General features: G+C 46.0%; 1 protein-coding gene and 1 long non-coding RNA gene across 3 annotated transcripts in view; one reads left to right on the forward strand and one right to left on the reverse strand.

Annotated features, from left to right (window-relative positions):
• Positions 1 to 333: 333 nt before the first annotated feature.
• Positions 334 to 27,447, reverse strand: part of LOC125363884 — a 29,922-nt gene continuing 2,808 nt past the window's right edge. The window contains exons 2-3 of the long non-coding RNA XR_007213374.1: positions 23,862 to 23,863; positions 334 to 387 (exon numbers count right to left, since the gene is read on the reverse strand). This is a non-coding gene — a long non-coding RNA (uncharacterized LOC125363884). The remainder of the gene's footprint in view (positions 388 to 23,861; positions 23,864 to 27,447) is intronic.
• Magi3 (membrane associated guanylate kinase, WW and PDZ domain containing 3) overlaps positions 24,803 to 27,447 on the forward strand; it is a 194,388-nt gene continuing 191,743 nt past the window's right edge. For both annotated transcript variants that reach the window (XM_048363205.1, XM_048363206.1), the window contains exon 1: positions 24,803 to 25,382. In XM_048363205.1, the coding sequence (XP_048219162.1) occupies positions 25,067 to 25,382 (316 nt within the window). In that variant the 5' untranslated portion in view covers positions 24,803 to 25,066. The remainder of the gene's footprint in view (positions 25,383 to 27,447) is intronic.

The raw sequence follows: 27,447 nt of genomic DNA on the forward strand, positions 1-27,447 counted from the left end.
CATCTGAAGTGAGGGAGAAGCCTGGGCTTAGAAGATGGATGGATGGATGGATGGACGGATGGGATGGATGGGTTTAAAGGCTGGCTCTGCTGTTCTCTAGCTATCTGATTGTAGAAAATTCCTGTCACCATTTATTTTTTTCCTATTAAAATGGGATAATTGTTCTTCCTGTATTTTTTTTTTTTTTTTGGCCAGTCCTGGGCCTTGGACTCAGGGCCTGAGCACTGTCCCTGGCTTCCTTTTGCTCAAGGCTAGCACTCTGCTACTTGAGCCACAGCACCACTTCTGGCCATTTTCTGTATATGTGGTGCTGGGGAATCGAACCCAGGGCCTCATGTATACGAGGCAAGCTCTCTTGCCACTAGGCCATATCCCCAGCCCCTCTTCCTGTATTTTTTTAGGTTAATTCAATATGAAGTGTTTAACTCGATTACAATCTCTCAAAACAGATAATAGGAACGGAAGCATGGCTCAGGAATATAGTGCTTACTAAGCATAAGACCCTGGTTCAAGCCCCAGGATAACCCCCCCTCCAAAAAGAGGCACAGAATTCCACTATGTAGGTTGGTTGAAGAGGAGTTGAAAGGAGAGCTGGAGTTACAATGTTGAAATCATATGACATGAGCTTCAGATGCCAACTGTTCAATAAGCAAAGAAAGCTGGACCCCCATGGCTTATGCTTGTAATGCTAGCTACAAAGGAGTCTGAGATCTGAGAATTGTGGGTTTGAAGCCATCCTGGGCAAGAAAGTCTAAAAGATTCTTATTTCCAATTAACCAGTAACAAGCCAGAAGTGGAGCTGTGACTCAGATGGTAGAGCACCAGACTTAGCAGAAAAACATAAAGAAGAGCACCCAGGCAGCACCTGAGTTCAAGCCCCAGTACCAGCATATACATGTGTGCATGGGTGCACAACCACACACTCACAGACACACACACACACACCTCTTTAGTTTCTTTTTAAAAAACAGTAATAGTATCACAATAAACGTTTTAGATTAACTGAAGAGCACGTAGGGTGGACAGTGGAGTTTCTGCATGTGTGTAGTAGCTATGGATGAGGACATGTATGGGGAGAGGGAGGTAGAAAAGGGGATGCTTTTAAGCCTGTGAAAGATTGACTTGGTAGAGCCACGGATGGAAATTTGGAGGCCCAAGTTGAATGAAGAATGATCTAGCAAAGGACAAGGGAGAGAGTACAGCTTCCCTCATGAGTCCAGCAAGACAACAGGAAAGAAGCCCCCTGAGAGGATTTCAAGGGAGACTGGGAACACAGGACCAAAGAGACCTGTGCACAAAATAATGTTGGCTGTAAACAAAAGGAAATAAGAAGTGATGAGCGATAAGGGGTCTGGGAGGAGTGAATACGTGGGGGGTTCTGGATGATGGACAGTGATGTTGACCAATGTCAATATCAACCAATGACAATCAGAGCTTGCATGAGGATGAATGGTAGGCATGGCCTAGCAGGGCACAGCTTTGTCAAATCTCTTTATCAGTATCATCATTTTATCCACCAATCTAACTGCTTTGCACCCTCCCAAAGACTGTGCTAGGTTTTCTAAGTTGTTCTACTTCTCCTGCAAGTGAGATCTGAAACAGGAGCAACTAAACACCTCAACAACATGAGAAGTTAGGAAAGAAGTCACCCCTAGAAAAACAGGTCAGTGGCTAACAGACACCGAAGGGAAATGGATATTTGGAGTAGAACTAGGTCGTTCATGAGAACCTGTGTTGAGCCACTGGAAAAGAAACTTGGTAAATTTGCTGGAAAGTTTCCTGGACTGATTCATGATGCCACAGCCCTGACACTCGGGGTAGTTGTGCACCATGCAAGCAAACCCAGCTACTGGGACTCTTGAAGTAATACATATCATTAGGAAAAAAACATATGAGAGAACCCTATTCTAGGAACTGACACAATAGGAATGGAGCACTTTTTCTACTTCTAGTCCTGGCTGGTCTTACAATACCACCCAACAGAGGCGAGGCCAGCACCACGGGCCAGCCGCTGTCCTTGTCCCTGCCAGCTCCAGCCTGGCAGGTCTCCCTGGCAGAAGCTTAGTCAGGCAGAAAAACACAGCTCAGTCAAATTGGTGCAAATATGTTCCTTACCAAAGTCCCAGAAAAATGGGGAGCATGGAAGGCCCCAGGACCTGACTGAAACACAAACGAAGGGACACCAGCTTCATACCGAAGCAAAACCCCTCTCCTAGAAGCAGAAAAGTTTGTAGTGGGGGAAATATCACATAGGAAGTGGTTTGTTTTTAAAGGGACACAATTGTGTGTGTGTGTGTGTGTGCGCACATGTGCGTGCATGTGTGCTCGTGCACAGGTGTAGGTGCATGAGTGCACTGGTACTGGGGCTTGAACTCAGGGCCTTGGCACTATCCCTGGGCTTTTCTACTCAAGACTAGCACTCTACCATTTGAGCTACAGCGCCACTTCTAGCTTTTTGATGACTAATTGGAGATAAGAGTCTCACAGTCTTTCCTGACCCAGCTGGCTTCAAACTGAGATCCTCAGACCTCAGCTTCCTGAGTAGCTTGGATTACAGGGGTGAGCCACCTGCAGCCAGCAAGAAGAAATTTCTGTGAAAGTATGAACTGGCCTGCCAAAGTCAAAACAAAAGATTACTGATGCAAGTACTTAAGAACAACTAAGTGTGGTCCTCATGAATATTCCATAGGAACAATCAGCCACGACAGGAACAAAGGTGGGATGGAGTGTTTACAGGATGTTTGCTTGCCTTCAGTTTGGGGATTATATCAGTGTTCACCCTTCATTCACATTAGAAAGGAGTCACAACCAAATCCTGTTTTATTTCTTTAAAGGGATTGGAATAACCAGACAGCTTCTCAGAGGGTGCACAGGAGCCGCAAGCCCCTCACTGCCTCGTCCAGGAGCACACAGCTCCACCATCCGGGAGCACACAGCTCCACCATCCGGGAAGAACACAGCTCCATCATCGGGAGAATACAGCTCCACCATCCAGGAGAACACAGCTCCACCATCCGGGAGCACACAGCTCCACCATCCGGGAAGAACACAGCTCCACCGTCCAGGAGAACACAGCTCCATCATCCAGGAGAACACAGCTCCATCATCGGGAGAATACAGCTCCACCATCCAGGAGAACACAGCCCCACCATCCGGGAAGAACACAGCTCCACCATCCAGGAGAACACAGCCCCACCATCTGGGAGAACACAGCTCCACCATCCAGGAGAACACAGCCTCACCATCCGGGAGCACACAGCCCACCGTCCGGGAGAACACAGCTCCACCATCTGGGAGAACACAGTTCTCCCCTCCCATCCCTGAGGACAACATTGGCTCCTAACTCTGAGCTGCAGGAGCAGAAGCCCAGAGCCTTCCCAGGAGAAACCTAAGAAGAGATTACTTGTATTTTAATGGGATCACAACATAGAGCAAGTGAACTTTCATTTTGTTGGTTCTCTTATAGTCGTCTGTAAAAAGTAAGATGTGGTCTTTCACACATTTAATCCTATAGATTGTTTTCAAAGCTTTTGTGTTGTCTTTCAGCCTTCCCGTGTTTGTCCTCCTATGCACCTGTCCATTTCACCCCCCAGTCTGCTCAGGTGCTATTGGAGTGCTGCTGGCTTTGGGTGGCAACGGCACACTGTGCTGGTGTTGCAAATACTTTTGTGTGCTGGGGCTGGAGCTTGAACTCAGGGCTTTGCACTCTAGCTTGGCATTTTCACTTAAGGTTGGAGCTCTACCACTTGTGCCACACCTCTGCTTCTGGGTTTTTGCTGGTTAATTGGAGACAAGAACTCATGGACTTTTCTGCCTACAGTAGCTTCAAACCATGATCCTTATATTTCAGCCTCTTGTGTAGGTGTGAGACCCCAGTGCCAAACATAGCTTAAACTTTTCTAATAAGTAAACATTAAAAAAAAGATGTAAAGACACTACACAGAGTTCTCATATCCATGAATAGTGCAGTAATTTTAACTATAAACCTAATGTGCACACATCATAACTAATCAAACTCTAGACTGATGCTGGTTTTGCCATGACTGATCTCCTGTGGCTCAGGTCCTGTGCAACCACACGCTGTAGCTGGGAGTCGTAGCTCCTTCATCTCCAGTGATCTGCTTCTCTTTCTTCCTTGTTGTCCCTGACCTTGATGGTTTTGAGCCCACTGGTCAGATGAATGTCAAGTGTCCCTCATTTGGAGGCCTCTGGTGTTTGTCTTTGGGTCAGACTGGGACTATGAGGGTTGTTTTGGAACAGTCTCCATAGAGGTGAAGTGCACACTCCATCTGCACACATGTCAGGAGAGGCTAGGAAGGGCTACTTCACTGTGTCATGTTTTTCTAGTGTGAAGTTATTTTTACCTTCTCGGGCTTTCTTCCTTGGAGGCAAGTCATTAAATCTAGCCACGGTGAAAGGGGAGTAGGTGGCTTGCCTTTAAAAACCTTCTATGCAGGAACTTTAATGTATGATCAAACTCGCATCTTTCATTCACATTCAATTCACTGTGCCACGAAGGGATGATTTTTGGAGATTTATGCAGCGACATTTGTAATCCCTACAACTACCTATGGGCATTATCATTGTATGGCGAGGCACAGCTTCAATCCTTGCAGAGTTTGAGATCTGATTACCATTACCTTACCTCAGTTGTTACTGCAGTAATTGCCTTTCCTCTAAGCTCTCTGTAGCATCAGATCAAATCAGTGGGTGGGTTTTCTCCTGAGACTGAACATGATATGATGCAAATTGTATACAGTTAATAATGCATCTTCCTATAATTGCACTCAGAGGTCACACATTTAAATGTATAACGCCAAGAACCTTCCTTGTCTGCAGGTTTATAAGTGCAAACACAAGTCACTGTCTTTTAATGGCCATGTATGCATATGTTCTGAAAGACACCCAGCTTAATACCTTACACATAACATACTTACTACCTTACTATGTCACATGTAAGGGCATTCTACTCTAGTATTTTTATTATTAGAATCTCTGTGGTCATGGTAGCTTCTATTACTTAAAAAAAAAAATCTGTGGAAGTATTGCAATTTAAACGCAGGGCCTGGAGCTCACAAGACAGGAGTTCTACCACTTGAGCCACTCCCCTAGCACTTTTTGCTTTGGTTATACTTCGACTAAGGGGCTGTCTCACTTTCCGACTGGGCCAGCTGGGACTATAGTCCTCCTTTTTACACTTCCCACGTAGCTGCAAGGACAATCACCACCACAGGCAGCATTGTATTGCTTGAGATGCAGTGTCATGAAGTTGTTGTCTCTGGGCTGTGCTCCTATGGTGGCTTTCTCAAGCGACAGGGATTACAGGCAGGGGCCTTCCCACTTGGCTGCATGCTATCTGTTAAAATGTTGTTTTCTGTCTTCCCCCGATTCTACTAGCTTTCCTTAACCTTCAATGAACGCTTTAGTTGTTAAAACTTGCATAGTAAGTGACAAAAGGAAGTATGTGCTCTAGTTTAAAGAAATTATGTGACTATCTTGTGAAACTCTAAGGTCTTGGTTTAGACGCATTTTCCTAATTTATGTCTTTCCTAATTTATGTCTGATCAAACTGTGTCATAATAGAGACACCATTATAGTATTAGAAATGCATATCAATTTAATAGAATTCTTTTTCCAGTCCTAGGGCTTGAACTCAGGGCCTGAGCACTGTCCCTGGTTTCTTTTCACTCAAGGCTAGCACTCTGCCACTTGAGCCACAGCACTATTTCTGGCTTTTTCTATATATGTGGTGCTGAGGAATCAAACCCAGGGCTTCATGTATACGAGGTAAGCACTTTACCACTAAGCCACATTCCCAGGCCTGTTGTATGGTTTTATGAACTGGTTTCTGGTTGTTTTTTTTTACACTTATTGGTATCTTATAACAATATGCCAAGTGGTACGGGAAAACAATGCAAGTAATTTCCTAGTAAAGAAACTCAAATGAACAAAAAATGTATTATAAGGTACACTGACATGAAATAGGTACAAACAGGGCTAAGTATAGTGGTGAACAGCTATAATCCCCTCTACTTGAGAGGCTGAAATAAGAGTAGTATTACTCTCTAAGACCATCAGGGAAAAACATGAGACTCATACTGGAAAAATGTCCAACTAAAAGTAAAAGAGCTAGAGACATGACTGAAGAGGTAGAGCACTTACCTAACCAGCTCAGAGGCTTTGATTTCAGTCCCCAATAACACCAAAATAAATGAATAAAATTAAATATGTCAAAAATGCAAAGCAGGAGGCTGGGGATATAGCCTAGTGGCAAGAGTGCCTGCCTCGGATACACGAGGCCCTAGGTTCGATTCCCCAGCACCACATATACAGAAAACGGCCAGAAGCGGTGCTGTGGCTCAAGTGGCGGAGTGCTAGCCTTGAGCGGGAAGAAGCCAGGGACAGTGCTCAGGCCCTGAGTCCAAGGCCCAGGACTGGCCAAAAAAAAAAAAAAAAAAAATGCAAAGCAGGCTTGGGGATTTAGCTCTGTGGAAAAGCACTTGTGTGGAAAGTGCAAGGCCCTGAGTTCAGTCCTCAGCTATGCCAAAAAAAAAAGAAAAAAGCAATACAACGCTATAGAAAGGTTTTTCTTTTGTTTTGTTTGTGCTTGAACTCAGGGCCTTAAGCTCTCTCTTGGCTTTTGTGTTGACAGCTAGGATTCTACCATAGAAGGCATGACTCCAGGCCAACATTTTGCCTGTTAATTGGAGACTGGAATCTTGGAGACTTTTCTTTGCATGTGCAGGCTTTGATCTTCAGATCTCAGCCTCCTGAGTAGTGAGGATTATTGGCATGAGGCCTGGCATAGAAGGTTTCCCAGCATGCAGATGACAAGGGCAGATCCTTAACAGAGAAAGGTGAACTCAGTGGCACTCTGGGGATGATAATAGTGGCAGATAAGAAGGGAAGAGGATGGAGAGGAAGCATGGAGCAAAGGATAAGCAATGATTACCTCTGAAGAGGAGGAAATCTGAACCAGGGTATTGGCAGTTGGATAAGAGAAATATTGCAAAGTTGAAATCAACAGTCATGGCTACTGATTAAATATGGAGAAGGAGGGCTGGGGATATAGCCTAGTGGCAAGGATGCCTGCCTTGGATACACGAGGCCCTAGGTTCGATTCCCCAGCACCACATATACAGAAAACGGCCAGAAGCCGCGCTGTGGCTCAAGTGGCAGAGTGCTAGCCTTGAGCGGGAAGAAGCCAGGGACGGTGCTCGGGCCCTGAGTCCAAGGCCCAGGACTGGCCAAAAAAAAAAAAAAAAAAAAAAATATGGAGAAGGAAGGACGAAAGGATTCAAATAAAACTGTTATTTGAAGAAAAGCAATGCTCCAGGAGTAAAAATGGAGAAACATTTTCTATTATTCGTATGTTGTTTTTTTTTTGCATGTGTTATAGTTACTGGTGTTTGAACTCCTGAGTTCAAACTGAAGTTCAGGCAGACTTTTAATGATTATCCTCAGATCTCAGCCTCCTGAGTAGCCAAGATTACAGGCATGAACCACTGGGACGTGGCTATATGTATTTCTTTACAACTTAAAAAAAATAATGTATGCTATATGCATTGAGAGCTACATTAGAACATTTTTATGTTCCTCTGTGATTCACTCATTATAGCAGCCTCTCTTCCTTTCTGGTATAAGTTGAGGTATAAATAAATGAATATGCATTCATTATGCCTGATTATATAATTATGCTTCCCTCTTGGAGAATGTCTCAAAGCAGGAATGTAGTGGCTTCTGCTCATAACTAAAAGCTAGGTTTTGTGTTTTCAAGGGATATTTTCCAGCTACATTTGTGTTTGTTAAACATTTTATAACATTTGTAATATGTCTCAACAATAAAATGGCTTTCTACAGAAAGGAACTTTCCTGTTTTAATTTGGAATCAGATAAACTAATAACTATTCTGTTTTCCCTTAAATAAATAACAATATTTTTCAAATGCTTCTTCATTTAGAATCTAGTTGTTTCTCCTACTTGTGTTAACACTGTACTGAACTTTTCAATGATTATAGTAACACAATCACAACTAATATTTATTGAGCATTTACTAAGTAAAGCATTGTTTCAAGTGTCTTTCACAGAGTCCTTAGAACAAACTTTAATAGTACTGCTAGAATTTGACAGACAAGGCACAGGCAGGTTGAGGAACCTGAACACAATCACACAGTAAGTGTGAGAACCAGAACAGGAACTCACGTAGTTGGACCTGGAACCTGTGTGCCCAGTCCTTACCACTTTCTCTGCGTGTAAGGCACTCAAGTGTAGAGACTTTATATTTATTTGGAAGAATGTAGCTCTGCAGTACATCTCAAATGTTCTCAGCATTGGGACTACTTCAGCTGAGAAAACAAAGGACTAATATAGTCCATTGGCATTCTCAGAAGTCTTAATCATCAAGAGTCTGCAAAAACATAATCCCTCTCACATCAAGATACTTGAGTTGGTAATTTAAAAATACTTCTAGCTAGGAGTGTTGGTTCACACCTGTAATCCTCTAGCTGCTCAGTGTAAGGTCTGCCCGGGGGAGGGCTCCATGCAGAGGCCCCTCTGCCCCTCCCCCCGCCTATTTAAGTCTGTGTCCAGTACCTGTGGTACATAGTAACTGGCACCCTTGGAGGCAGTTACCTCCCCCTTCTCTGAGGTCACATCCAATCCACCTGGCCATACCTCCCATCCCTGCCCTAGATAAGGCAGGGCCGTCGGTGGTTCAGCCCTTTGCTCCAGCCATGCAGCCTCTCAGCCAAAGGCCAGCAGTTTGGGAACAAACTTTTCTCTCCTGCCTGAATACTGCTCCACAGCACCACTTTCAGCTTTTCTGATGGTTATGTGGACATAAGAGTCTCGCAAGGACTGTTCTGCCCAGGCTGACTGAACCCCAATCCTCAGATTGCAGTCTCCTGAATAGCTAGGGTTATAGGCCTGAGCCACCAGTGCACTGCTGAGAGACTTTTATCTCCAATTAACAAGCAAAATCAAGAAGTGGAGTTGTGGCTCAAGGGATAGAATGCCAGCCTTGAGTGAAAAAGCTAAGGGAGAATGAGAGGCCCTGAGTTCAAGCTCCAGTACTGGTGCAAAGCAACAACAAAAACGAATTAAAATGTAAATCAGATGTGAGCTATTACAACAACAAGGTGGAATTAAAGGACCTTGTAAGCCATGGCTGGAACTGAAGTGCTAGAAGACCAGAGAAGAAGAGTTGTGGAAATATTGATCTTTGTAGAGGTTTGTCAAGGTGATATGTTGATTGCTTTTCTTCTGAATGTTTAGAAGAAACATTTTATTGAATCTCAAAACTGGAAAGGACTGAGTTATTTCTGAAGATACTAAAGTCTGAAAGTTCATTCTGTCAAAAAATCATTTGTCGGGGCTGGGAATATGGCCTAGTGTCAAGAGTGCTTGCCTCGTATACATGAAGCCCTGGGTTCAATTCCCCAGCACCACATATATAGAAAATAGCCAGAAATGGCGCTGTGGCTCAAGTGGTAGAGTGCTAGCCTTGAGCAAAAAGAAGCCAGGGACAGTGCTCAGGCCCTGAGTCCAAGGCCCAGGACTGGCAAAAAAAATAAAATAAAATAACTAAGGTAAAAAAAGGAGTTATAGTTAAGTGATAGGGTACATGCTTCGATTCTAAGGCCTGAGTGCCCTAAGAAAGACCAAAAAAAAAAAAAAAGCCATAAAAACCTCACACACTAAATTGGATGTCCCAAAAGTAAAATAAATTTGTGTGTGTGTGTGTGTGTGTGTGTGTGTGTGTATGTATGTGGTGTGTGCATGTGTGTGTATACCAGTACTGGAGCTTGAACTTGGTGCCTTGGCGCTGTCCTTTATCTTTTTCACTCAAGGTTAGTACTCTACCATGCTACATATTGAACCACTTCTGGCTTTTTGTGCTGGTTAATTGGTGACAGAGAATCACAGTCTTTCTTGCCTCAGCTGGTTTCAAACCTCAATCCTCAGATCTCAGGCTCTCAGCTAGGATTTACAGGCATGAGCCACCAGCACTTGGCCTGAAAAATCACTTTAAATGTAAATTATATTTTATTAAATGTCTTGACACAAGTTGGATATATGCAACAGCATATATATTGTGTAAATATGTACTTACATATGTACAACAGAAATGAATTTCCTTGACTTAAATCTTCAAAGAAGAAGGGGAAGCACTGCCTTTCCTCTTCCGTCTCTAAGATTAAGTCAGCTCAGACTTCCAGTGTCTCGGACTGGTGTGCAAACATTGCCTTGTTTTAGAAGTGTGTGTGTGTGGGGGGGTGCTCGGTGCCCTCGCCTCTTCCCAGGCCTGCACTAAGATTAGGCAGAGATGGTGAGCGGAGGGATGCGTGTTTTAAAAATTGCTTCAAATGGGGTGGAATGAAGGACAGTTAAATAAATAACCCGGGAAGTCACTCTCAGAAACCTGTCCACGGATAGTTAGTGGATCTCCAAAACTGTCTGTGATTCACTCAGGAATTGACCAAAAATGACAACAGTTGGCTCACACCTGTAATCCTAGCTACTCAGGAGGCTGAGATCTGAGGATGGCAGTGTAAAACCAGCTAAGGCAGAAAAATACATGAGACTTTCTCCAATTAACCAGCAAAAAGCCGGAAGGAGTGATGCGGCTCAAGTGGCAGAGTGCTAGGGTTGAGCAAAGGAGCCAAGTGAGAGCATGCAAGACCCTGAGTCTAAGCCCCAGCACCTGGAAAATTGGGGGCAGGGAGGGGTGGGGTATAGTCCCTCTGGATTTAACCCAAGCAAACTCACCAATAACATTCCAAATCTACTTCTTTGATTACCTTATTTCCAATTGAGGTTGCAGAATTGCCTTGTTTCAAAATATCTGTTAGCCAAATGATGATACAGCTAATTTTTATTTAATACAAAGTAAAATTACATACAGCACATTCCTTTGTGACATAAACAAAACAAACTGAAAACCATGTGTTCAGATTGTTTTGCTGTCATTTTTCAACAGCCTTTCGTCTAACTGTTCAGGAAATAAATGACTATAAAAACCTGCACTGAGTCACCAATACAAAGGCATACTTTTTCTTTTTACCTCAGGATCCAATCTGAATCAGCCCAGTACTAATTTTCATTGAAATTTTGATGTTTTGTTCAAAATGTGTTTTGCATCTACTGTACTTTTTGCAACTAAGATTGCATTAAGATTGATGATCTTGTTTACTGAGATAGTTGCACCTTCTTAAGTGTTAAACCAAAGGTAGCTGCTTCTCACAGCTTCCCCTAGTTTTGGCTTCATTTTGAAGACCTCACTTTGGACTGAGATTGATTTTCAGTGTCTGGCCAGAGAGGAAGTCCAGGAGAGTGCAGCACCAGCAAAGAGAGTATTTCTAAAATAGAGAGGGCCGGAGTGGCAAATGTTCTGAGAAATCAACAGAAGGCTGCTTCATTCCAGGGGAATGGAGGTAGATGGCCCATCCCAGGCAGGCAGTGTAGAATAATGGGGATGGGGTTGGGGTGAAGTGGACTAGGGGATGAGGATCAAATCTTTTTCTATGAGTCACTCGGCTGGAAGTCTGGCTCTGAGCCATAGGAGAGGGATGCTAGGGGAATAGCTAGCTGGACAGAGAAAAGAGTGGAGAGATGTGGTCCTACTTTATGTGATTCAGCCATGGGGGAGAAAGCCTAATAGCCAGGTGAGAAATGAGGGTCATGTTTTTATCTGTCCTGAGCAGCCTGAGAGGAGATGGAATCCTTCCAGATTGGAGAGAATGGACATTAAGCAAGAAATGCAAGGTCACCTGACTGCAGCCTGCAGGGATAAGAGACTAGGTGAGTTTTTACCACTGATAACAGGAAATTGCAGAGTTCTTCAGAAGTCTTTCATTTTTGTTCCCAGTGAAAAGAGGAAGGCCTGAGGGGAGGCCGGGTAAGAAGAGAGATATTCCCACTGAGAGGAGAGGCTTGGAGCTACAGGAAGGGCCCTGTGGCTGACAGCAGCTCCTGCACCATCTGGCAAAGGACCCCTGCACCTCAGGAAGTTCTCAAAGGAAGATGAAGGCTGAGTGAAAAAAAAAAAACAAACCAAACAAGCCATCTTTACATCGAGTACAATCTCTTCTCAGTCAGAAAGAGGAAAAATAGAAATACATAGTTATGCTGCCTTGGGTTTACATGAAGAAAGATGGAAACAATACATGAGCAACTGATTAAAAACAGAGGTATAGAAATCAGGGGACTAGAAACAAGGTAAATGGGACAGAAGTGCAAAAGAGAACATTAAGAGTGTGAGGCCCTAAGTACACACACACATACACACACACACACACACACACACACACACACACACACAGGATGAATTGGACATGGAGAATTATGGAACAAGTACAGCTAACATGTCTGGACCAAAGAGAGGCAGCAAAAATGAGGATCGAAGAAATGAGATAGAAGAAATCCTTCCAGGCAAAAATCACCCCCTGTGGACGGATGTGAGTGGAGATGGAAGAGGCCCAGAGTTCACTTAAGAGGATTTCCTTTTCTAGCATTTACAAATTATCCTGCATTGATAAAGAAGTTGATGTTGGATGGGAAAGAAAGAAAAAAATAAGTTCAATTTTCAGGTGCACCTGTCAGTTTGACACGAAGGCCTCACTGACCTGTTCGTTACTCTCAGTTTTACCAATTAAGAGATCTAGTCTTTCCACATTAAAAGGGGAAAGCATTATGGGTCATACATCAGCCTTTTCTTTTCAGTGTGATTTTCGTTTTCAGACTCTTATGAGAATTTTTTTTCATTCCTAGCCTTTTGCCTTTTTAGTCTTTTGATGAACTTTCAGAAACGGTCTCACCTCTGAGCACTCGGGTCCGGCTGGGTTGTGTGTCCTGGGGCAGGGACCAGGCAGAGCCTTGGGGAGCGTGACACACTGGATGCCAGTACCCTGCGACTCAGGACCAGCACACTGAGCCTTAATCCACCATTTCTGCGTCACAGCAGCTCAGCTGAATGGCACAGACTTGGAGGAGTAAAAGAAACAAGTGTTTTATGAAACAACAGGCAAACCATTTAAATCTGCAACTACCATGCTTATTATGTTCCCTGCTTCCTTGTCTACAATGGAATGAGAGTGGCGTCTCAAAGCCACAGAGTCATTTCCTTTTATGTGTGCAAGAAACACCACCAGACGCATTTTATCCTTGCTCTACTCACAGGAGATGTAAGGGGCTGAGTTGACAAAACAGGAAAGCTGAATCATTTATAAGCATATAACAACCAGATTTTTACCACTACCACTATTCCCAAATGCTAGAATATAAAGCTCATTGGTACCATAAATGCGGATCTTTTGGTTAGAGAGACAAAGATTCAAAGTTTAAACACTTTTATTTTTTCCGCTGGAAAGAATAAATGTCCTCTGATTTGTATATAAAGCCTTGTCATCCCTAAAATACATAGAAGATCCAAAGATTAAGAAGACTTTAGTCTTCAGCATTATAAGTTAAAGTGCTCTTCAAGTTTGACTGAAAATATTGAATGTATTTATATACATCAAAGTTTCAAATATGAGCAAAGACTAAATACTTAGGTAAGTAGCTATAAGATATATTGTTTGGAACAGCAGCATCAATAAGGGATTTAAAAGATCCAGGGAGAGTTTTGTTATGAAGAGGATGGGCCTAGTGGAGGCAGAGTTAGGGGAATATCATGGTTTAAGGCCATGCTAGGCAAAAGTAGTCTGAGAGACGGCATCTCAACCAGTGGCTGGGCACGGTGGGGCACCCCTATTGCCTCAGTTAGTGGGGGAAACACAATGGCTGGTTAACTGGAGGTAAACTTCTTGAGGATGTGTTTGCAGTCTGGCTCCAAACTTCAGCCTTGTGAGTAGTTAGGATTACAAATTTGAGTTATCAGTGCTGGGCTCAAATACTGCTATTTTATTATTACTATTTTGCCAGTCCTAGAACTTGAACTCAGGGCCTGGGCACTGTCCTTCAGCTTCTTTTGCTCAAGGTGAGCACTCTATCACTTGAGCCATAGCACTACTTCTGGCTTTTTTTTGGTTTACGTGGTACTGAAGAATCAAACCCAGGGCTTCAGGCATGTTAGGCAAGCATTCTACCACTAAGCCACATTCCCAGCCCAAATATTATTATTAGTAGTATGTGTGGGAGGTGTATGTTAGCCCTGGGGATTGAACTCAAGGCCTGGGCATTGTCCTTGAGCTTTCTTTTGCTAAAGGGTAGTGCTCTACCACTTGAGCCACAGCTCCACTTCCAGCTTTTCTTGGTGGTTAATTTGAGATAAGAGTCTCTGAAGGGCTGGAGGTATGGCTCAAGTGGTAGAGCACTCCCCTGACAAGTATGAGGTTTTGATTTCAAACCCCAGAACTGTCAAGTAAAACAAAGATATTTTTTAAAATCAATGTTTTCAGTCAGGTGCTGGTGGCTCACCCCTGTAAGCCTAGCTACTCAGGAGGCTGAGATCTGAGGATCACAGCTGGAAGCCAGACCAGGCAGGAAAGCCCATGGGATTCTTACCTCTAATTAATCAGAAAAAAAAAGCTGGAAGTGGTGCTGTGGCTCAAGTGATAGAGTGCTACCCTTGAGCCAAAGGAGCTCAGGGACAGTGTCAAGAGTTCAAGTGTTGGGACTGGTAGGAAAAAAAAAAATCTCATGGACTTCCCTGCTAGGGATGACTTGAAACCATGATGCTCAGATCTCAGACTTCTGAGTTGCTAGGATTACAGGTGTGAGCCACAGGCATGTGGCAGAAATATTATTATTATACATTGTTTAAGCCTTATGTTCCAGTACAAACTGAGATATTAATGTGTTGTATAATTTCTACTTACATAAGCTTATGTAATACTGTGGGAAAATGTCCCATAGTTAGGATTGTTTGAGTTCTTTGAGTGTAATTGTGTGATTGTTGATTGAACATGCTATTACTGAGTTAGCCAGAACAATACAATGACCATTGTGGGCACCTTGTCTTCTTGCTTTTTAAAATGGAGAGCTTTGGCATTTTACTTCTAAGTAAAGTAATTTCTCTCCAGCTGTGTTTTTGAGATTCAGGAAGACAAAGTCTGGTTGGAATTCTGGCTTCTCATACCATAGCTGAGTGGTCTTAAACTCCTTATTCATTCACCCTTTATTCCTCTCTGGCCCTATATATAAAGACAAAGTTAATAGTTTGCTCAATTGGTCTGGAGTAAGAGAGTTAACTTTTGTGAGGGTATATGGGAAAGACTCCTCATGCTTTAGTTATTATTGTTACTTAAAAATACACTTATACACTGTATTAGTCAGCTTCCGCTGCTGTAACAAAATACCATAAACTGGTGGCCTAGACAACAAGAATTTATTTCTCACACTCCTGGACCTTGAAAGTCCAGGGTGTCAACAGTGTCAAGTTTTGGTGTGGGCCTTCTTCCTCTTGTGCATTTCCTGTGTGGGTACGTGGAGGAAAGAATGGCAAGGCTCCTTGGCATTTCCTTCATAAGAGCACAAATCCTATTCCCCAGGGCCCCACCCTCATGACCTAATCACCTCCCAAAGGCACCACCTGCTAACAGCATCACATTAGGGATTAGATTGTAATTTATATGGACTTGAGGAGAGTGGAGACCCAGACATTCACCCCTGTGGACACTCATGTGCAGTTCAAGTCATTAACCTCATTACACTTGGGTGCAGTTCAAGACCTTTACACCCATGTTTCTCAAGTAAGAAGACCACTCTACCTTGCCTCACCCCGGTGAGAATCCCTCCACACTTAGATGATCATCGTCATTGAGAATTCATGACTGATGGCTTTTGGACTCTCCCTTGTAGATGGGGAAATGTGATTGTCATTGCCCTACAGGATCCTAAGCAGTAGAGTGGAAAGTGGTGCTCCTCTGTTGAGGCTACTGTTGGGGAGGGAACTGTCCCAAACAAGATGAAGAAGGTGTTGGATGCCTCTTAGCATTTTGTTAAGAATGATTAGCTAGGTACCTGTGTTCATGCCTGTAATCTGACCATCATGCCTGAGATCTGAGGATCACAGTTCTAAGCCAGTATGGGTAGGAAAGTTGATGAGTTCCAACACACACACACACACACACACACACACACACACACACACACACTAAAGGAGATAAAGTTGTGAGTGTAAGAGTTACTAAATCCTATTCAGAAAGAGAAGTCCAAAAATGTAATTTCAAAGATCTTAGAGAGAGCTGAACACTTCCTGGACTGAAGGGAGTGAGTGGAGGGGGGTGGGCGGGGGGTGGTCACAGAGGTGGTTTAACACTCGGACATCTCTTTTCTCTTAGAGGAAGATTTAGTTTTTAGTCTGTTTCCATATTCTTTTCTCTTTTTTCCTAGTCCTGGGGCTTGAACTCAGGGCCTGAGCACTGTCCCTGGCTTCTTTTTGCTCAAGGCTAGCACTCTACCACTTGAGCCACAGCACCACTTCTGGCTTTTTCTGTTTATATGGTGCTGAGGAATCAAACCCAGGGCTTCACATATATGAGGCAAGCACTCTACCACTAGGCCACATTCCCAGCTCCCTGTTTCTGTATTCTTGTGGGGGAGGGGAGGGGACAGTACTGGAGCTTGAATTCAGGGACTCTGTACTCTCACTCCAGTTTTCATTCAAGGAGCTCTACAACTTAAGCTGCACACACTACCCCTGGCTCTTTGCTGGTTAGTTGGAGATAAGAATCTCTCAGATTTGTCTGTTTGGGGATGGCTTTGAACCACAGTCTCAGATCTCAGCCTCTTGAGTAGCTAGGATTACAAGCATGAGCCACCAGTGCCTGGCTTGTTTCATATTTTTTCCACAGTTTTATTTCATGTTTTTTGTACTGTTTTGACAATTCTCAGGATGGTATGTCCACTGCTGTCCAGGGTCACCTCTTAAAGCTGCCATGAGTATCTTTGTGTCTTAAAACAATTTTCAATACATGGAAGGGGCAGAGAACCTTGCACATGGGCTGATTCAAGGCCTGTGGCAGGAAATTAAGAGTGAGGTACATCTTCAGAGAGGGAACATGAAAAACCATCAAAGATGAACAAAGCAGTCAGGTCAGAAAGAGGACAGAGCCAACCAGGGCAGAGCACTGGACAGGACTGGACAGAAAGAGCATGTGTATAATTTAGGCTTTCTGTAGTGTGATACAATACAAATCCATACATTCTCAATAAAATGAGAAAACAGGTAAATAAAATATGATATTGATCATTCTATGACTCAGAGCCTTTCTGATATTATTCACTGCGAACATATTTTTGTTGTTGTTTTGTGCTAGTGTCTGGGGCTTTGAATTCAGGGTTGTGCACACTCCTTCAGCTTTCTTGCTCAGGGCCAGTGCTCTACCAAATGAGCCATGCCTCTGTTCTGGCATTTTGCTGGTTAATTGGAAGTGTAGTCTCAAGCACTTCTCTACCTGGCCTGTCTTCCAACTGAGATCCTGCAGATTTCAGCTACCTTCGTAGCTAGGATTATAGTTGTGAGTCACTAGCGCCTATACATCTGCTTTTGTTGTTTTCATGGCTCACATCACTTGCACATGTGACTAAGGTTCCACATTCTCTAATTTACACATTGCCTCTGCATGACAAACAGTGTCCTGGGAATGTCAGCATAAATGTGGGGGTTGATTGGACAGTATCACCCCTTCACTCCCTCCATTTTTTTTCCTCCCATCCTCACCACACATAAATATGACTTAAAGAGAAAGATGCTATTCTTCAATTTCTTACATCTTCCCTGGCCTAAAATGGTACTAGAGCTTAGAGCTTTCCATAATGAGCAACTAAAGTCTGGGATTTTCCCAACATTCCTTTCCGAATTCCTTCTCCGTAGACCCCACTGCTCTGGACACACTTTTCTAAGATTTAATCCAGACTGATTTTGGTGGAATTGTCATAATTTATAACCTGCATAAACACTTGAGACCTTTAAAAGAATATATTTGGAGATTTTTAAAGTTTAGAATTCTTGATAGAACTAGCAACTTGTCCCAGCCCAGGGCCTAATTTTTGTGAAAAGGCCAAGTTCTTACATAAGCGTTTTGCCAAGGTTGGTGGCAAGAAATGAAGAAAATGCATTGCAGACTGTAGGAGATGACTTGCAAACAGGAAACCACGTGAGAATCAGCCTCTGTTCTGGAGGCCACAGGGCCCCGCCAGGCTTGCTTCTGCTCTGCTGGACTTGGAAGCCACCGCAGCAGGCTTCTTGTTTAGCTCAGTTAGGGGAGCATGAGGGCCCCAGAGGCTTGGGTATGGGGCGATTTCAGCCCCTTGAGTCATCTGTCCTGCAGCTACACACGTTTGTCATCTTGGTTAGAAGTTGTCTAACTCAATTGTTTGGGTAATTAGGTGTTTTTGTACAATAAGGATATTGTGATAGGTGTGTGTGTGTGTGTGTGTGTGTGTGTGTGTGTGTGTGTGTGTGTTCTGGTACTGGGCTTGAACCCCAAGGCCTTATACTCTTGCTTAGCCTTTTCCACTCAACACTGGTGCTCTACCATGCGAGCCACATCTCCACTTTCTGCATTGGAATCTGGAAAAGGTGCTGCCTCTTGCTTCCAGTCCACAATGGAAAACAAGGCTCAAGAGTGAAACATTGGAATTTGTCAAATAACCTGAGAGATTTTTTGTAATGGAAGAGTTTTTTAAAATTTAATTTATTTATTAATTGAACACGTTTTTTTTGACAAGGTGTTTTGCAAAAAGGGTACAGTTACATAGTAGGGCAGTGTGTACATTTCTTGTGATATCTTACGCCCTGTTTTTCTTTCCCTTCTCTAGGTCAGGTAGACATATATACAATACCCAATGTATCAAGAACATATACAGTATCCACGTGGCCAAGCCCAAGAAAATTTGCCTAGGGCTTTAAATGTAATGTCGATGTTTGACAATATGTCGACAGTAGTCTTATATGAACGTACATACGTAGCTTTTGAGCTATTGTATTCCACTGAGAGGTCAATTTTGACCTTTATATGCTGAGTAGTTGTTTGGTTTTAGTTACATACTGTTGGGTCGCTGCCCCAATCCTGTGGGAAATACCATTTGACAAGCAGTTTTTGGTTTCTCCCTTTCTTAACAGTCATATATCAGGGAGATCATGCCCCTTTGTTTTCTGTGTTCTAGGCTTGTCTCGCTCAACATTATTTGTTCGAGTTCTGACCATTTCCCTGCGAATAACAATATTTCACCACTCCTAATCGCTATGTAGTATTCCATTGTGTATAGGTTCCATATTTTTTGGATCCATTCGTCTGTGGAGGGGCATCTAGGTTGTTTCCATATTTTGGCTATTGTGAATTGTGCCGCGATGAACATGGAAGTACAACTGTCTTTTTGATATCTTGGGGTTTGCTGTTTAGGATAGATGCCTAGGAGTGGTATGGCTGGGTCATAGGGTAGGTCTATATTGAGCTTTTTGAGAAACCTCCATACTGTTCTCCAAAGTGGTTGTACTAATTTGCACTCCCACCAACAATGGAGAAGGGTTCCTCTTTCCCCGCACCTCCACCAGCATTTGTTGTTGCCTGAGTTCAGAGTATAGGCCATTCTAACTGGGGTGAGGTGGTATCTCAGGGTTGTTTTTATTTGCATTTCCTTTACTTCCAGGGATGTTGAACATTTCCTCATATGTTTCTTTGTCATTTTTAGTTCTTCTCTTGTGAAGTCTCTCTTTAGCTCTTTTGCCCATTTCCTAATTGGTTTATTGGGCTTGGAGGGGCTTAGTTTTTTGAGTTCTCTGTAGATGACAGATATTAGGCCTTTGTCTGTTGCTGTGCTGGTAAAGATCCTTTCCCATATGGTTGGCTGTCTTTCTGTTTTGGTGGCTATGTCCTTAGCTGTGCAGAAACTTTTTAATTTGTAGTAGTCCCATTTGTCAAGTCTCTCCCCTATTTGTTGTGCCCCTGGGACTATATTCAAGAAGTTCCTTCCTATGCTTATAAGTTCTAGCATCTTTCCTACTCTGTCCTTCAGTAGTTTCAAGGATTCAGGTCTGATATTGAGGTCCTTGATCCATTTTGAGTTGATCTTGGTGCATGGTGATAGGCTTGGGTCTACTTTGAGTTTTCTGCATATGGCTGCCCAATTCTCCCAGCACCAGTAGTTGAAGAGGCTATGTTTATTCCATTGTATGTCTTTAGCATGGAAGAGTTTTTTTTTTAGCAGAAGCTCATGAGTTCCTTTACAATTTAAACATATGAGTTAATAGTGACACATTCTATATAGACAGACTAAAAGAGCAATAAATGTTTCACAAACTTTAAGGCCATCATATTTTTTAGTGCATGTTACTTTCTCAAGTAAATGAAAACCTAGAAAGTAACATTTAGAAGCTATCCTCAATACACACACACACACACACACACACACACACACACACACACACACACATTAAGAGAAAGAACAGGTATAAATTTAAACTGAATCAAGAACCTTTTCTCACTTTTTATTTTCTTCTAATTGCCCCCTTTGAAAACTTCTTGTTAAATGCAATTATAATTTATATTTACTTAACTATGACCAATGTAGAATATCAAAGCTGTAATTTTTGAGTTTCACAGCATATTCAATAAACTTTCATCTTCTTCCTTTCTGCCCTGGTCCAAACCAGCACCATCACTCAAATAGTTTCTGTTCTAGCTTTTTCTGAAGATAGTGAGGGGGGGGGGGAAAAAACACAACTCAAACTTAGGATCCATTCTCCTAGACTCTCACCACACAGATGGTTTCTGACATCAAATATGGAGTCTGAGGTTCCCAGTACACCAAGTGGTGGGTTCCGCAGCAGCCCCAGCTGGTTCCAGACTTGAATTGTGACAATCTCAGTGTCAGATCTCACAGGCAACGGGCTTGGCCTGGGCTCAGATCCTGCCAAAGGCTCCAGGCAGTTGTAGCGGTGCTTCTGATCTGTCAGCTATACATTGGGGCTCCCATCTCCTCCGTGGGGGTCAATGAATTTGCTCAGTGACATCAGGGGAATCCCCATGTTTAGTGGTTTATTATAAGGATGTTGCACAGGACACACAGAGTGGGAGGTGCCAGGTGAGGGAGAGGTGGGCAACAGGCTTTCCAGGTCCTCCAGCTGACTCTGTTCCACAAGTGTGGCTCAAGCACTGAAGCACAGACACACGTGAAGTTGGTGCCTGGATCCATGAAGCAAATGGAATGCTAGCATCCGGAGTGGAGAACCCGGCAGCCTGTCCAGGTTCTTCTGGGCATCTCTTCCTCTGTTCCTTCCCTTTCCAAGAAGGAGGCAGGAGCCCATGAGAAATGGAGGGGGTGGGAGTGGGGGCGAGCTGTAATCTCAGAGCAGACAAGGTAGGGAGAGAATTTCTCCAAGACAGAAAGGCAGGGGAAGACAAGGGTTTCTGTGACCTGTCTTGGGGAAGAGAAATTCTCATTTCCATAGCCTGGGGAAAGGGTTATGACCCAGGCACCATGAGGGCAACCAAAATGTGGATGTCATAATGTTACCACTGCTCAGCTGAGCACGAGTCAGAATTCTGATGATTAGAGCTCCCCTCCTTGAACTTCTCTCCCAATTCCAAAAGATCAAAGTGGCAAGGGCCTTGGATTTCCTTCCTGACTTCATTTTCTAATCCTCTCTTCTCCATAAACATATGGTAGCCACCTTCTCAGTGAGGCATTCTTTAAAGTCTGTCTCCTAACCTGTCCCCTCTCCTAGCCACCAGTTTTTATTTGTAGCTGCTGCTGCTGCTGCTGTGTATGTGTGTGTGTGTGTGTGTGTGTGTGTGTGTGTGTGTGTGTGTGTGTTGGTACTGGGGCTTGAACTCAGGTCTCCTGCTCTTCTGTGTGTTTTTTTTTCACTCAAAGATGGTGCTTTACCACTTGAGCCACAGCTCTACTTCTGGCATTTGGTGCTTAACTAGAGGTAAGAGTCTTGGATTTGTCTACCTGGGCTGGCATGGAACTGTGATCCTCAGATCACAGCCTCCTAGTTATCTGATTTTGCCCACAGTTCTGATTATCATCCTGGTTACTGCCTTTAGGATCTACATCATGACGTCTTGTCTTCTCTCTTGTAGAAGCAGACACCAATTGCTTTAAACGAGCACTTAGAGCCCTGTGTGCACTAGCATCACTCCCTCTCTGTGCCAGCTGAATGAAAGGAAGAAGGAAAGCATGAAGCTGTAGTTGGAAGGAGGCACAGATGGGTCAGAAAGGACTGGCTCTGAGGGTCTGGTTGTCCAATGGAAAAGGTGACACACCGGGGTCTTGGAAAAGTAAGAGATGACCTTCCCCTGAGGAAATGAAGGCCAGCTTTGGGTAGGAGGTTGAAGTTAAGCTAAAAGGTGAAAAAGAAGCCTACTAGCTTCTATTTCACTTAGTGTTCTGCTTTGTGAGACAAATGACATCTGACTGCTTGGCAAACTCCCCCCCACCTTTTTTTTTTCCGGTGGTACTGGGGTTTGAACTCAGTCTTGTGCCTGTATGTGCTCAACCTCTGAGCCATACTCTAAGTCCTTCTTGCTTTTGCTGTTTATTTGAATACAGTCTTTTAAGTTTTGCTCAGCCAGTCCTAAACGGTGACATTCCCATTTAAGTTCCTGAATCACTAAGATGACAGGTGTAAACCACCATGCCAACCTCTTTATTGGTTGAGATGGGAGAGGGTGGAGTCTCATGAACTTTTGTGTCCAGGCTGGCCTTGAACCGTGATCTTCCTGATCTGCCTCCTGAGTTACTAGGGTTGCGGGTGTGAGCCACCATACCCAGCCCCAAATTTCCTTTCCAAAGCATGTTGGCATAGTGGTTGTGTGTGCACGTGTGTGTGTGTATGTGTGCCAGGGCCTGGGTGCTGTCTCTGAGCTTTTATTTTTTGCTCAAGGCTAGTGCTCTACCACTTGAGTAATAGTTCTACTTCTGGCTTTTTGGTGGTTACTTGGAGATAAGAATCTCATGGACTTTCTTGCTTGGGTCAGCTTCAAACCTCCACCCTCAGATCTCAGTCTTTTAAGTAGCCAGGATTACAGGTGTGAGCAACTGGTGCCTGGCATAGTTGGTTTTATATATTATTGCTCTGTGAATTTGGATTAATTTGGTCATTTGTTCTTATGGGTTAAAATGCATGTGTATGTATGAAACATAGTAATACTGGTTTTATAGAATAAGTTTTGTTGATTGGCATAAAAATTTCCATCTTATTGTTTTTGTCACTGAGCACATTTTGGCATTAGCATACAAATTAACCAACCCATAGGCCTAGGCAAATAAAAATGCTAATAAAATGTAAAGACACAATAGAACATTAGTACTAACTTCGGCTAGGCAACATTATGTATGCCAGTCTCACAGTATATATAGGATATATCAACATTTTCAAATTTCCTAGGAAGATTTTGTAGATCAGAATTTTAATGATTCAAGATTATTTTATTACAGCATTCATAGAGGCTAGTCTGGACAAAAGCCTGGTCCAGTCTAAGTGAGCAGAGCCTCGGGTGAAAGTCTGTTGAGTTATTCATAGTTTAAATAAGGGCTTCATGCTGCCATTAAAGGAGGGAAGCCCACAGCATAACCATCCTGTTACAAAAGTAAAACAAAATGTTTTAACTCAGAGGGAACAATTTATACCTGAGAACTGGAAATCCTAGAAGGCTACCTGAAAGAGAGGGCCCTCAGCCCCTAACCGAGGATGGATTAGTTTTTCCAGAGGTAAGCATTCCAGTCAGAGCAGCAAGAGGGTGTGTCAAGGAGGGGGGATCCAGAGGAGCTCCTGAAAAGTTAGTGCTGGAAAGAGCTAGATCACCTTCTTTATAGACTAGAAAACTCCATTGTGTTCGGTCTGAGGCCGGGACTCGAACTCAGTACCTGATGCTTTCACTTACTGTGTAGCTAGCTACCAGGAGAGTCACGCCTCCAACCCTCGACTAGAAAATCTGAACCAAGGTTTGGAAGGAAGTGGCGGGTGGGGGCTGCAACTCAGGTGTGCTGCTAGTCCCCGACCCATTTCTCCCCCACCCCCAAATCATCACCACCGGCTGCTGTGGTGAAGGAGCCCCGCAGAGCCTGACACCCAAGTCTGGGCCGGATGCCGGCATGATCTGGTCATCGTCGCCTTGTTCCGGAGAGCCTGGCGATTGTATTCACTTTGCAGACCATCTGATGGCCGTCTCCAAGTCCCGTCCGGGACGCTGGGCTCACAGAGGCGATCTAATGCCCGGGTCCCACAGCGCGCAGCGCAGGACTCTATTTCCCGGCCTCCCGGGCCGGGCCTCCAATAATAACGAATGGAACCGCGATGCCGTCTCCAGGCCACCAGCGCCGGGGACCGGCCGGCCTCCGGGTCACCCCACTGCCCTCCACCTCCACCCGCGGGCCCCCGGGCAGACTCCCGGCTCCGCCCCCGTCTGCCACGCCCCCTCCGGGGCCGCAAACCCCGCTGCAGCCGGCGGGGGGGGGGGTGAGCGCCGAGACCTCCTCGCGGCCGGCTCCCCTCTACCGCCCCCGCCCGCTCCAAACTTCTCTCTAAACTTCAGTCATCCTAGTTCCCGCCTCCCGATCCCGTCGCCCAATCGGAGCTCCTTCTCTTCGCCGACGGCCCGCCCCCTGCGTGCCGAAAGCCAATCCCCTGCGTGCGAGCGTGGAGTGCGGGGCCGGCTCCCAGGCGCCCGGCCTGTGACGGCAGCGCGCCGGGCGCCGCGCGGCGGGAGGGGGCGGGCCTGGGCGGAGGGAAGGGCGCGGGCGGGAGGCCGGGCGGGGAGGCGGCGGCGGCGGCGGCGGCGGCTGCTGCGGCGGGTTTGAAAGCGGCAGTCTCCCGGCGGCGCAGGCAGGCGGGCGGGCGCCGGTCTCCACCGCTCTCGCGCGTTCCCGACGGGCCTCTCTCGTTCCGGCTCCCCCCCGGCCTCCGCCGCCGCCTCTCCCGCCTCTCGGGCGCGGGGCCCGGGCCGCCGTCGGCGGAGACCCCGCCCGCAGCCCCCCGGGAGCGACCGTCCGGCTCGCCGCGCCCTCCCTCAGCTCCACCCGCGGCGGTCCTCGCGGGGCCGGGCGGCAGGGCCGCGGGCCGCCCCGGGCAGAGCGGGCCGGCGCGGCGCGGCGCCCATGGTGCCGCGGGGCCGGGATGTCGCGAACGCTGAGGAAGAAGCGGCACTGGCTGAGCAAGGTGCAGGAGTGCGCCGTGGCCGGGGCCGGGTCCGAGGGCGACCTGGGCGCCGAGGTGCGCGGCGGTGCCGAGCGCGGCGAGTTCCCCTACCTCGGGCGGCTCCGCGAGGGGCCGGGCGCCGGCGCCTGCAGCGTGGTGTCGGGCAAGGCGCCCAGCCCGGGGGACGTGCTGCTGGAGGTGAACGGGACGCCGGTCAGCGGGCTCACGCTGCGCGACACGCGGGCTGTCATCCGCCACTTCCGCGAGCCGGTGCGCCTGCGGACCGTGAAGCCAGGTACGCGGCGTGGGGGGCGGCCGGGCCTTCCCGGGGGCCGGGGTGGGAGTGCGGTGCCGGGGGGCGGCGGCCCAGGCCTTCCCGAGGGGGGGAAGTCAAGGGGGGGGGGGACGGCCCGGGCCTGCCGTCGGCCTTCGGTAGGGGCCGGGGGTCTGGGCGACTGCCCCTGCCCTCCCGCTGGTGGTCCCCGCGCAACCTGCCCCCCTGGGTGTGCCCAGTTCTCCCGGCCGGGCCGGCGGGCCGGGGTGGCGGCCGCTGCTTCCCATTTTGCGCTTGGGGAAAACTGAGCTCTGGCCGGGGCGGCTCCGCCCGCGGCGATCGCCGGCCGCGGCGGTGTGTCGCGAGTGTGCGGCTCGGTCTCCCCCCCCCCCCGTCCCCCGCCCGTCCCCCGCAGACGACCAGTGCTGCTTTCCCGCCGTCCTTGTGGGAGAGAGAGGGAGATCCAGGGGTCTCAGCGTCGACTGCTCGCTGCAGGCACCTCCGAGCGGCCGGGGGGTGGGGGGGACGGACCCCACCGTCCTTACTACTGAGGCGTCTGGAGCCGCGGGACCGGCTAGCCGGGGGGAGGGGTGTGTGTGGCCGAGGGTGACCGGGTTGAGCCGCGCCGCGTTCCCGACGCCGCGCCGATCTCTCGGCGGAGCTGACCTCCCGCCTGGCCGGCCCAGGCGGCGGGGTCGCGGGGCCGCCGAGGGCGAGGTGGGGCCGCGGGAGCCTCGGAGTTCAAGTCCTAGGTGCCCAGCCGGGGAATTGCTTCGGTCCAGCTTTGGATTACAGGATTTTCACCAAGTATGGGCTGCCTGGCGTCTTCGATGGTAGTAACAGCTGCTTCCAGGCACGCCGCGCTGGGTGGCACGCTCGCCGGTCTCCCAGCACCGAGCCGAGGCGTGGGGAGGGAGAGCCGCTAGCGTGTAGCGCCTGGTGGGCTCCTTACTATCGCCGGTCTCCGCGTTGGTGAAGGGGATTCTGCTTCCCAGATGTTTGCTGGCGAGAGCATTACCATTGCGACGTTATTGGAAGTCACCCTTGGTTTTGCTCTTCTAAACCACAGTGCATCAAAAATATAAGGGGCTGGCTAGTGCTGTCCCTTCACAGCCAAGCGCTAGGAAATTCTGGAGGAAAATTTCTGAGCTATTTCCTTCACTTTTTTTTTTTTTTAAATGGTGGTTGTTTCTTAGCAGCTCACACTGGAAATATTTAATAGTATTCCAGCGTAATGGGAACTGGTGATCTGGTGAAGTGTGTGTGTGTGTGTGTGTGTGTGTGTGTGTGTGTGTGTATTGTGGGTATGTAATACATCCACATAGTCCTACAGTCTTTTAAGACTGACTTGAGTCTGTGTTATCATATTCAGGTCGTATTCAACTTAATTTGTTTTTCTTCATCTAAATTGTATGTGAGAGAGATTTTTCAGTTTAATAAGGTTTTGTAAATTATACTTAATTCTCTTGACTGGTGAGTGTTTTAGAATTTTGGTTGGCTTTAAAATGCTTTTTTCTGTATAGTTGTGAGAATTGTAAGATCTTAATGCTATATCTTAAAAACATGTGAAGGATAGAGGAAAGATTTTGTCAGAGTCAGTACTGTGTGTAATATGCAAATGGTCTACAACAGCATTTGCTAGTCCAGGTGCCATCCATCATCTATCTGGATCAAGACCTATGTCAGTGACTATTGAAAGGGTCTGCATCATGACTCAGTGTTTTGTTTTGATGGAGTTGGAGCATCGATATTTTTAAAACTTGTCTTATTTTTGATAATGACGAGGAAGGTGGTATATTCGAAATTATTGTGTTTTTTTGTATTAGACTAGAGAAAGAGTGCCTTAATATTAGTTTGCTTTGCATGTCATATATCTTTTTTTTTTTTGGCCAGTCCTGGGCCTTGGACTCAGGCTGGCTTCTTCCCGCTCAAGGCTAGCACTCTGCCACTTGAGCCACAGCGCCGCTTCTGGCTGTTTTCTGTATATGTGGTGCTGGGGAATCGAACCTAGGGCCTCGTGTATCCGAGGCAGGCACTCTTGCCACTAGGCTATATCCCCAGCCCATATATCTTTTTAACCTTTATG

This window comes from Perognathus longimembris, chromosome 15 (assembly GCF_023159225.1).
Source record: "Perognathus longimembris pacificus isolate PPM17 chromosome 15, ASM2315922v1, whole genome shotgun sequence".
Classification (NCBI taxonomy): domain Eukaryota; kingdom Metazoa; phylum Chordata; class Mammalia; order Rodentia; family Heteromyidae; genus Perognathus; species Perognathus longimembris.